The 12,083-nt window shown below is 39.7% G+C and overlaps 1 protein-coding gene across 2 annotated transcripts in view; it reads left to right on the top strand.

Moving 5' to 3' along the window:
- The window catches only part of LOC135215303 (myotubularin-related protein 14-like), a gene marked incomplete at its 5' end in the record, with an annotated part of 79,581 nt that overhangs the window by 28,313 nt on the left and 39,185 nt on the right, over positions 1-12,083 (top strand). For both annotated transcript variants that reach the window (XM_064249860.1, XM_064249862.1), the window contains 1 exon segment: positions 4,149-4,254. In XM_064249860.1, coding sequence (XP_064105930.1) covers positions 4,149-4,254 — 106 coding nt within the window.

The following is a 12,083-nucleotide window of genomic DNA, read 5'->3' as shown; positions in this document are numbered from 1 at the left end:
AATCAAAGATTGTAAAACAACAATCTCACAGATTCCTTGTTTTACCATCTCTGATTGGTTTAACAGGTTACCTGCTGGGGCTTGGAAAATATCCTATAGTTAAGTAATCATAATTATTTGCAAGTCATGGTTATTTGAATTCAGATAAAGTACAGACAGTGTAAGCTCTGTTTTGAGGCTAGCCTTGCATGGAGATGCATACCATTTATAATAAGAGGAATATCTATTCAAGTGCAGTAACATTTAACAAAGAATACTAGGTTATATAGATTTTAAATATGCATTTCTATTTAAAATAAATTTTCTTTCCAAGTATATTCAAACTGAAAAGGAAAATGTGGAAAAATGGGAAAGTGACCATCTGGATGTTGCAAGAAATGCTGGGGTGAACTGTGTATTGAATGTAACATGATTTCACAAGTCCAAGATTGTAAAGTTTTGTATAAATGAGATGTATTGCACGAAAACCAGGTTGTCTAGAAACAAATTTTCATTACAAATTGCAGTCAGTCAAACCTGTCAGGTAACCCAATGAAGTCTCAGAAATAGTTTGCCACAAATTACATTCAAAGTTTGGCAGCATTTATAGTGCAGAGATAACTTGGATTGATAAGGCAGCAGGAGATTTGTCTCCTTGTTAAAGAGATTTTGATTCTGCTTTCAAGATTAACTTTTGGAGTGTTGAATAATTTACAGAAGTAATTTTATCAAGATACAGTACAGTGTACTTGGATTTTTTTTTTTTTATTTTTTTTTAACAAAACTTTTTCATATAAGTTGTTGGTGCTGTAGCTGTGAAATTTCTTTTTGTGGTTCATCCTCTATTTAGCTGTTGAAGTATGATTGTGGTGGGAACTTTACATTTTTTATTCTTTAGAGTCACCTCCCTAATGTTGAGCATAAGATAGAGTATGCATGATATTTATACTATTTTACATGATCCCAAAGGTGTTACCTATGTGTTTTAATCTGGCTGAGGTTACTAGTTTGATTCTGTCTAACAGGTGTTCGATGATCTTACGAGCCAACAGTCTTATCTTATTTCTTGGTGACGCACAATTGTCAACCAAACTGAATGTTGGTTTAATTCACTGGCTAGGTGGTCAGCTGCATTGCAAATGTGTCACTACTATCCTTTAATTTTATGATGAGTTTGCTAAATCAACAAATTACTCTTGACATTCAGACCTGAACAGTGCAAAGAGTCATGTAGTTATTAAGTAGTACAATTTATCCATTAAGCCCCATTTCAAAACTTTCAAAAGTCGTTCTCCGAGAGGTGAAAATTGAGCCTGGGTAGAGTTTAAACTGAATATCTAGGGAGCAAGAGGTTGGAAGTAACACAAGAAAAGAAAATGACTGAAAGCAGTGCACATTAGTCCAGAGGGAACTTTCATTACTGCCTGCAGTGTTCTGTACTTGGCACTTAAAACACAGCTAATAATGGGTGTGATATTCAGCCATTAAGGGATGGCTAAAAGGCTCCATGGAAACATTGTTTGTACTATTTCTTCTTTTAGTAGCCACTCATGAATACATTTACAGGCTATAGGATGTTAGTCGTAAAGGTGTCTGTGGTTACTAAGTTTGAAATCCTAAATTGACTGTTGTTGGAAGGTTTTTCACTGGCCATTTTCTCTCTAATCTTTGCTGTTCTGTACCTATTCGTATACAATTTTTCTCTGTTATGCCCACCTGGTTCTCATATCGTTGGACCTGGAGTTTTTTACAAAGTATGGCTTGCTCATTAGTTGTTTTCATATGAGTGCCTTGATAAGAGGGCTAGTAAGAATTTGCTGCTCGGTATCAATATGTTTTTCTTTAAAGATAGGTAAAACTCAAACAAGGTTGTAAGCATAACTGCCCATGATTACATTCACTCATACTGTCATTTTCCACAAGCTGTTCTCATGCGTTTGGTTATTTATTTATTTTTTATCAATTTGTTTAGTATGCATGAGAGAAAATAAACTTTGAAGATGCTTTACATAGCCTTGACCCATTGTGAAAAGCATTTGTGTTTGCAGGCACTGTAGTTCACATATGCAGTATAATCATATATAGTATAACCATTCACTCCTTTCAATCCTTTGCAACAACCAACTAAAGAAACTAGACATGGTTACCAGAAGTTTTCCAGCTAGTTTAGAGTTATAGTAATGATTTTATGGTCTTATGTCTTGCACATTATGCATCCTTTTTCTAGTCATATTTTCATCAGAATTTATAGAGAAATTTAGCATAGAATTATAGAAAATCTTGAATCTGATATTTTGAGGTCTTGACCATTAAAATGTTTTAATTGATAATTGTAGGAACAGTGGCACAAAAAATAAAATTATGAAAAATATTGACTTGAAACAAAGATAAAGAGATCAGTTTGAAAGTTGGCTGAGAACTTTACTTTGTCTTAGCTGGCTGGCCTAAATTATCTAACTTATTAACTTGGGAAAGTATAAAATCCGTAACTAAGTTATGGCTACTGTATAACACATTCTGGTACTGTCTTTCTATGAATTCATTAAACATGGTTAGGGCCTTTTTCATCTTTTAGGAAGTTCTTGATTTCCGGTCATGTATTATTGCTGTTGACAAATGTGTTATGTCAGACTGATGAAAGGAATACTACTTCAGATTCTGGTTTCTACATTTAAATTTTTAACAATTTTTCAACATTTCTTAAAGCATTACAATTTTAACATTTTGCCACATACTGTATGTAAGAAGTAATGATAGAGTTTTGGATTGGAAAATCTTAGCATATTTTTCCAAATTACTTTTCAGGTCAAATTTTCATAGTAAAAAATTATACTCTTTAGTGTGCAAGTCATCTGTACACAAGTATAATAACTGATCTTTGCTTGAGAAAATGAGTCATTTTGATAATACAGTGCCCTCCCTGGTTTACATGTTTCATATTTCTGCAGCCCACGTTGTTGCTGATTTTTGTGGAACACGTAATTCACTTTTTCAAGGGGGAACTTTTACTAATTTGTGGAATTTTTCTGTGGACCATAACTATCAAATTATGCACTTTTTTGTAGAGCAACACTATTTACATACTTTTTTATATTGTGACATACTTTTTCATATTGTGTTCATGACTAAATACTAATTTTTATGATAAAGATTATTTACAGCATACTTAAAATGTACGGTACTTATGTACCCATTCCAGGTCCCCCCCCCAACTGAGCATAATGTGTACGTCTCTCTCTCTCTCTCTCTCTCTCTCTCTCTCTCTCTCTCTCTCTCTCTCTCTCTCTCTCTCTCTCTCTCTCTCCAATAGTAATGTAAGATGTATTTGAAATATTTCTGTACGGTGTTTTTGGATGATAAAACATATTGTATAATACATTTAAAATATTTCATTTCCCAGTAAAAGCAGATTGGAAAATAAAATGGAAATATTTACTGAATATTTTAAATGTTCAACATGTTCTTATCATCCAAAATCACTTTACAGTAATATTTCAGATGTTACCAATATATAATATAAATAATATGGGACAGCATCAATACTGAGAGAGAATGGCTATGCTTATGTATACAGTAATGGAGTAACTTGATTAGTGTCAAACATTTCTTAGACAGATTTATTTGATTTGTATTAAACATTTTGTAGATATTTTGCTGTTAACACTAATATTGATATTTTGAAATGAGTAAATCATTGTTATGAGCATTTTAGGCGGCGTATATATTTAGAGTACTAACAGTTGTAAAAGGGTACTAATCGAAGATGACGATGTTTTGGGATGATGGTTTGTGGTGAATTTTTGTTTGCTATAATGATAAATTGTTTAAGTATGATAGTTCTTTAAGGTATATTTATGTTTGATCTATCAATTAAGCAGTGAAATGTTAAAATAGACAGTTATAAGCACTTTAGTTTAAGGGGTATAGTATATTTGGCAGTTAGAAGACAGTTATAAGCATTTGAGGGGATTTTTGCATTTCCACACTAGGTTCTGGAACCTATCCCCGTGTAAAAGTGGGGGATCACTGTACCATGTTGTAAAACAACATTGACCTGTCGTAATGACAAGGCTTGTGAGGGTAGTACCCATTAAATATTTGGCATCAAGGTATTACATAATAGTTTATCAAATAAAATTCATTTTTTTAAATAGTTTTCTTCTGAACAGGCCAACTGACATGATGGATTCTGCTACCACCATAAAGGAGGAAGAAGGAAGCTTGGAATCTGAACAAAGTATAATTATTTTTAATAGAGCAGAGCGCCTAGCCAAAGTAAGTGTCAGTCATTTTCTGTGTTTATTATACATAGTGGTGAATATTGAAAAATAAAATGCTGCTAGTTTTCAAGTTAATGTCAAACTTCTTATTTTAGAACAGTATTTTGTGAATTTCATTTAGGGTGTTAATATATATTGACTATATTACCATTACCATTACTGTACAAAAGCCCCCGTAGGGGTACTTTTATGCTGTAGATGGTACTAAACATACAGAAGGTTTGTTGAAACGTCTTCAGCCTCAGCTGAAATTTGTTCTGACTTTTAATATTTATCAGCTCTCTTTGGTCTTTCCTGCCTAGCTATTTGAGCTGATTTAACTTTACATTACTCTAATTTTCTCCTCTCATTTAAGGACAAATTGTTTGGGTGAGTCATATTTGACAGTACGCTGCAAATGACTCATTGGTCTAGTTAAACCAAATTACAATAACGATTAATGTACCCAAGTAGTTTTACCTCCTACCTCTTATCATTGTTGTCTTAAATCTTAAGGGTAAACAGAATATACCTTGGGACAGTGTATTTTTATTTTTGTACCATAGAAATAGAGGTTAATCATCTAAATCTTGCTTTGAATTACTTTGCATAACTGCATGTGCACAATTGTTATGTGCTATAAAAATGTAAAATAGTAGCATTTTCTGTCAGTGTGGTATCAATCTATTATCCAAAATAATTGAGGGGTATTAGATTAGCTTATACAGTGGTACCTAGTTTGTCGAACTTTGTTGAACATTGTTTTTCGACCAAAATTTTGAAGAAATGTCGTCATTTGTTGAACAAATACTCTTATTTTGACATGACTGACTTATTTTGTTTATACTTGTACTTGACGGCCTACTGCGTCTTATGAGAGGAACTGTTGTGGCGGAATCAAAGCTAAGTGAAAAAAGCAAGCAAACTCCCCACAGTTACGTTAATCGTACCAGCTGACAAAATTTCCCACAGCCACACTCTCCCTTTTACGTTACTTTTTACCTGCAGGACAATTGGTTTAACGATATACCGGACACATAAAACACACACATACTCGCCTCAGGCTCCAGATACTCAGGGCTAGGCTGTGCTGTCCGCTTAATATAGGCTAGCCGAGACACAACCACCGCCGATAATCACAACTCAAACTAACCAACTGAGAACCACAACCCCACAACAACTTGACAACCTGGCAATCACTGAGCAGACGAACACCAACAGCTCGAAATAACACACAACCACACGACTTACCCCAGTACAACAACCCACCAACACTGCCCCAACCACCACTCACAGGCACCTAAATGCACTACCAACCTCTTCAACTTCACCACAACCGGACAGATACACGCACAACTACTTCATAACACCAAAATCAATCAAATAACACAACATCAACTGACCGCCAACAGATAACTGCAGCCCAAACCAACTCTACGCCTTCAATGAACACCTTACTTCATACGACTCCCGTAACACACTCCTGCCACTGATATACACTACAGATCGCCACAACAGACACATGCTTATGACCGCCATTCAACCACTCCCATTTACTTCCACCAATCTCTCTCTCTCTCTCTCTCTCTCTCTCTCTCTCTCTCTCTCTCTCTCTCTCTCTCTCTCTCTCTCTCTCTCTACCCTTGGAGACGTTGTCAAATATAAACTATCATCATTACTCCTCCATATTACCTCCCCCATTACATTTGACAACGTCTCCTTACACTCACAACATCCACACTAAATAGCCTTTCGCAACACCCAAGGATGCTCGGATGCAGGCCCCCTGGATCTTCTTTGAGGACCCTCATACACTTTCAGTTATGTTGCCTTTCACTTCTTCCAAACCACTTTCATTCAAACTCCCATTATCTCTCACTACCATCCTCCCGAATCCCATTCACTACTTCATCGACATCTTCCAGCTCTGGTTCCAACATCTCCCCTATTTCTGCTACCAAACCACTCAATCATCCAAACTTCTGTTAAACTCTTGCAAAGACTTATCCATCCTATCAACTACCTCCTCACTACTCAGCTTCCTTCTAACTGAAGTCTTTTGTCCCTGTCAACTCAAACCCACATACACTACAAGTATCATTCATTCCCTCAAAGTCATCCGTAGCACACGCTTTATCAACCGTTTGCACCCTACCACCAACCCCCTTACCAAGCCGTTCACACTTTTCCCTTCCACTCCCTCTCCACACTCTTCTGTTTTCTTCCATACTCAACCAACACCAACTGTCGATCTCCCAGACCCATTTGTTCACTGACAGTCAGCTCATACTTATTCACCCCCAACCATTCACTCATTGCATTCCCTGAACATACTGTGGTACTTCCCTCCACTTACACTCGCAATTTCCCCAAAACATAACTCAATCCACTCTGTCCCACTTCCAAAATCTCAAAAGGCCCTTCAAATTTCTCCCTTACTTTATTCACATTCATTCTTCCTATCTCAACCACCTCTTTCAACACCTTACCCCAAAACTCTCAAACCTTCCACTCGCTTTCTTCCACAAATCCCAATCACCTTCTGACAGACCCAACCACGGCCTGACAATCCTTTCAAAATTCAACAAATATTTACAAGGAGACATACCTATACACTTCTGCAGTGTGGCGTTATACAGTAGTACCTCGAGATACGAAAGGCTCGACTTACAAAAAACTCGAGATACGAAAGCCAATGCGAAAAATTTTACTGCTCTACATACGAAAAGTTTTCAAGATACGAAAGGTTGTTGCTGTAAAGTCCCGAGATTCGCCCGGACCACCAAGAACAATTTTAAAACTCCCGCGCCGCCAACTGAGTAAACTCGCCACCATCCTCCCGCTCTCCCATTGGTTCCTGATGCTAGTCACCCCATAAGGTCCTGCTCTCCTATTGGTCAGCATCTACCCCTTGTGCTTTAAGTATTCTATTGCTAAAAGGATGCTATAAATTGAAAAACTTATTCATGCAATACATTTAATAAAAAAAAAAACATTAGGTAAAGATAGAATAAAGAATAGAAGTTAATGGTTATTATACTGTTTGGTAGTTTCAGTAGTTGAAGAGAGATAATGAAAATTTATGGCTTACTGTGTAAAGTGATTGCTTGTCGATCGTTCGATACTCGTAAGTGCTGGATGTAAACAGACGTTTGGAAGCTTTTTTTTGTTTGTTTATTATAGTTAATGGTTACTTAATAATTATTTGAAATGAGTACATGCAATACATTTAATAACAAAATTGTGAATTAGATATCATAAACTATAAAATAAATCAGACTGCCAACAAATACGTATTTTTTAGAATTCTTCTTTTTTATTATTACGTTACGTATACGTATGTTTCATTATAGCTGTCAGTAACTCGGTATCTCCATTAGGTAAAGATAGAATAAAGAATAGAAATGAATGGTTATTATACTGTTTGGTAGTTTCATTAGTTGAAGAGAGATACTAATGACAATTTATGGCTTAGTGTATGCTAGGAAAAATGATTGCTTGGCGCTCGTTCGTCGTTCGATACTCGTAAGACGGGTAAGAGCTGAATGTAAACAATCGATTGGAAGGTTTGTTTTTTGTTTGTTTGTGTATTATAGTTAATGATTAATTAATAATTATTTGAAATGAGTACATACTGATTATTTATACATTTTATTGGCATATTCTAAGCTTTTAGCTCTTAGATTTAGATGTCAAAATCATAGACTAGGCTACAGTAGCAACCGCTAACATAGGCTAGGCTTATTGCTAAGGGACATATGCTAAAGTCCTAATATATGCAGTAAAAACCTTGGGGTTTGAACATGACATTGCACTTGCATTATTACTCCAAGTATGTACAGTATTTTCCCTTTTTGGAGTCATATTTCTTCCGTCGGATCGGCATTGTAACCCTAGAACATGTGTTTTAGGCCTGGAAATATAATTTACTGGGGTGTTTTTGGAGGGCTTGGAACAGATTAGCCATTTTACATGTAAAATGTGTTCCAAGATACGAAAAACTCATGATACGAAGGCCGCCTCGGAACGGATTAATTTCGTATCTCGAGGTACCACTATATACCCACACTACACGTCCTACATATATATCTCAATCCTTGTCGCCCTTACTCATCATTCGCAAAATCTCGGTCATCCTCCTAAGCATATCCTTTTAGCCAAACCATTCACACTGGGCACATACAGAGTAGAATAGACATGCACAATATCCCAATCCTTCAACATTTCTTCAAATTCCCATCCACAAACTCAGGTCCATTATCACTCAACATTTTCATACAATCAACCTACCTGGCAGATATATACATAGCTAAGACTCCGTCGTCCCCGACAGAAATTCAAATTTCGTGCCACTCGCTACAGGTAGGTCAGGTGATCTACCGGCCTGCCCTGGGCGGCAGGACTAGGAACCATCCCCGTTTTCTATCATATTTTCTCTGTCGCCGGTGGTATCAACATTGTTGCTATTACCTCCTGACTTAGATTCTTATTTCATCCTTTGATCATCGTTTCTCGGCTTTTTGGTGACGTATCTGGATCGTGTTTTTGGCATTCGCTACTGTGGACTGTTTTTGGAATTGCTTTTTGGATTTTTCTCAGTATGTCTGATTCAAATGTGAGTGTGAGAATGTGTGTGAATGTAGGCTGCAGGGTGAGGATACCGAAAGCTTCGGTTGATCCTCACACTGTATGCCGTAAATGTAGGGGGTTTCAGTGTTCTGCTAATAATACTTGTAATGAATGCGAGGGATTAAATGCAGAAGAGTGGAAGACTTTAACTTCTTATTTGAAGAAGTTAGAGAGGGATAGGGTTAGACGTCTGAAAGGTGTGAGTTCAAGGCCTATTGAGCCTTTTACTGATAATTCTAATCCTACTGAGTTTAGATTCTCCCTATGTTTCTCATTCACAAAGGTGTACTTTCGGAATCGGCCTCGGAAATCGCCGATCTGAAAGCTACGATTCGCGACATGAAGTCCAAAATGGCGGACTTACAAGGTAAGGCTAGTGAAAGTGAGCATTACAGTGAAGTGAGTTCTCCCAGTGTTGTGGAGGGGGCGTTTGATCGTCCCTGCGCACGCTCCCAGGCCTAGACCTCTTCCAAGCTCCCATGCCCAGAGGAGAAGGAAAGTCGAAAGCCTTAAGGAGGTCGTGGGGAATCCCCAACGGTCAGACGTCCCTTCAGCTAGCTCTGTTTCGTGGCAGGCTGCTCAAGGGCGCTCTAGAAAAAAGCGTCCTTCGTGAGTGTTTCTTCATCCTCTCCCCTCTCCCTCACCTAAACGAGGGTGGAAGGAGTCGAATTTATCGAGACCTCTGAAGCGTCATATGAAAGAACCCGAAATTGATTCGAGCCCAGAGCGTTCTCAGATGACGCTCCCTCTTCTATTAAGAAGGCGAAGGTGGCGTCAGCGTCACCCGACGAGTACGCAGAAGTACCCTTTCCTACTTCTCCCCCGAGTGATGACGAAAGGCGTCATGCAGTTGACGTGGGAGAAGCTTCAAGGAGAATTATTATGGCAGTTCAAGAGCAACTGACCTCTCTAGTGGAGTTTTAGCGCCTCGTAGGAAGGACGTTTCGCTTCCAATCAAGAAGTCTCGTCCTCTCTCCCCTGCTAAGCGAGAAGCGTCATGCAGACGTGAAGCTTCTAAACATATTACAGAAGCTTCGGGTTCGAGAGCGAGATCGGTTGCTTACGAAAGTTACGTAACGCCAGAGAGACGTGAGACGTCTTTTAGACATGAAGCGTCTTTGAAAGCTGTTGGTAGACGTGAAGCTCCAACCAATATTTTGGCGCCAAGTAGGACGCCTTTTGAGAGCGGAGCGTCTTCCAGGCGCGAGGCGTCATCCGGACGTCAGCAGCCAAGTAAGCGGGAGGCGTCAGCCAGGACGCTTGGCGGACGAGAAGCGTCATCCAAGCGGGAAGCGTCTTCTATTTATCGAGAGAAGCCCTGAGCTTTTGGCGCCTTCCAAGGCTATTAAAGCGGGGAAGAGGAAAGAATATCATTCCCTTAGCCCCTCTCCTATTAGAGTTTGTCTCCTCCAGAGGAGGAACGTACAGAAAGGGGAGCGGAGACTCATTTAGATCCCGAGTTGGAAGGAAACTCGGATGAAGAATATCAAGGAAGAGAAGGACTGTCGAACTATAAAGTTTTGACTGCCTTGCTTCTAGAGGAGTATGGAGACGAATTGACTCCTGCCGCTCCTCCTTCTCCGCGCTCTCTGTTTTCGAGTGCTAAGACGAAGAAGTCTTCGTCTTTTCTCAAAATGAAGCCCACCATTTCAATGAAGAGGGCTCTACAATCCTTAAGACTCGTGGAATGAAGTCTAAGAAAGACTTAGTAAGAAACGGTCTTCTGCATGCCTCCAGCGAGACTAGCTGGTAAAAGAGGCATTTGGTATCAGACGGGAGAGAATATGGGTATTGCTCTCCGTCTACGTCAGAAGCAGACTTTTTCGACCTTAGTTGCACGCTTCACGTCGACAAGGTCTCAACTCGGCACGGATTACGTGGGGCATTTCTGAACTGGACCATCTCCTCAAGGGACTCTTTCATGTATTGGAAGTTTTCAACTTCTTAGATTGGTCCCTTGGGTGATGTCCAAGAAAGCCCATGATTCGGAAGGAATCGAACCGGAAGCCCTTTTGTGCATATTGTCTTGTATAGACAAAGCGGTACAGGATGGCTCTTTTGAAATCTCCTCTTTGTTTGGAGCAGGTCTTCTAAAGAAGAGGACGGTATATGGTGCCTTTTTAACCAAGGCAGTCTCCCACGCTCAGAGGGCAGCGCTGCTGTATTCGCCTTTGTCTGACTTTTTGTTCCCTTCTCAGTTGGTGAAGGACATTGCTCATTCATTGACTGAGAAGGCGACTCAGATCTTCTGACGCAGTCAGCAAGGAAGAAGAAGCCTGCTTCATACATCGACAAGAAAGGACCGAGTACACTCGTTCAGCCCTTTCGAGGTGGTCCGACCTCCAGACCTCCCGCAAGAAGGAAGGCTCCGAGAAGAGAGGTAGGTCTGCCTTTCGTCCCTTTAAAAAGGGAAAATGAAGCTTCTCTCCTCCAAGCACCAGTAGGTGCCAGGCTCCTGGGATTTGTGGAGGCCTGGACACTTATAAACGCGGACGCGTCATCGTTGGCTATAATAAGGAAGGGATATCGTATCCCTTTCCTGAACACTCCTCCCCTAACGTCAATACCAAGGGAGGAAACTAACAGCCAAGTACAAGGATCCTGTGCTGAGGGATACTCTTTCGATCGATGGTGGAACAAATGTGGGACAAGAGAGCGATAGAACTAGTACTAGATCAAAACTCCCCGGGGTTTTACAATCGCCTTTTTCTGGTTGCGAAAGCCTCGGGAGGCTGGAGACCAGTACTGGACGTCAGCTCTCTGAACAAATTTGTTCGGAAGGAGAAGTTCTCCATGGAGACTTCTGCTTCAGTCCTGGCGTCTTTACGACAAGGAGATTGGATGGTGTCTCTAGATCTCCAGGACGCCTACTTTCACGTCCCGATCCACCCTTCATCGAAGAAGTACCTCCGTTTCATGACGGGGGGAAGGATCTTTCAGTTCAGAGCCTTGTGTTTCGGCCTGTCCACAGCTCCTCAGGTCTTCACAAGCCTGATGAAGAATGTGGCGAGGTTTCTTCACCTCAAAGGAGTAAATATCTCTCTGTATCTGGACGACTGGCTCATCAGGGCCAGATCAGAGAGACAGTGCTTGGAGGACCTTGAAGTTAACTTTTAGATCTGATCAAAGCGTTGGGATTGCTCGTGAACCTCGAGAAGTGCGCAGCTGACCACCCAGACAGGACTTAGTCTATCTGGGGATTCGGATGGATTCTCG

This window comes from Macrobrachium nipponense, chromosome 5 (assembly GCF_015104395.2).
Source record: "Macrobrachium nipponense isolate FS-2020 chromosome 5, ASM1510439v2, whole genome shotgun sequence".
Classification (NCBI taxonomy): Eukaryota; Metazoa; Arthropoda; class Malacostraca; order Decapoda; family Palaemonidae; genus Macrobrachium; species Macrobrachium nipponense.
This window is presented reverse-complemented; position numbering and strand designations above follow the sequence as displayed.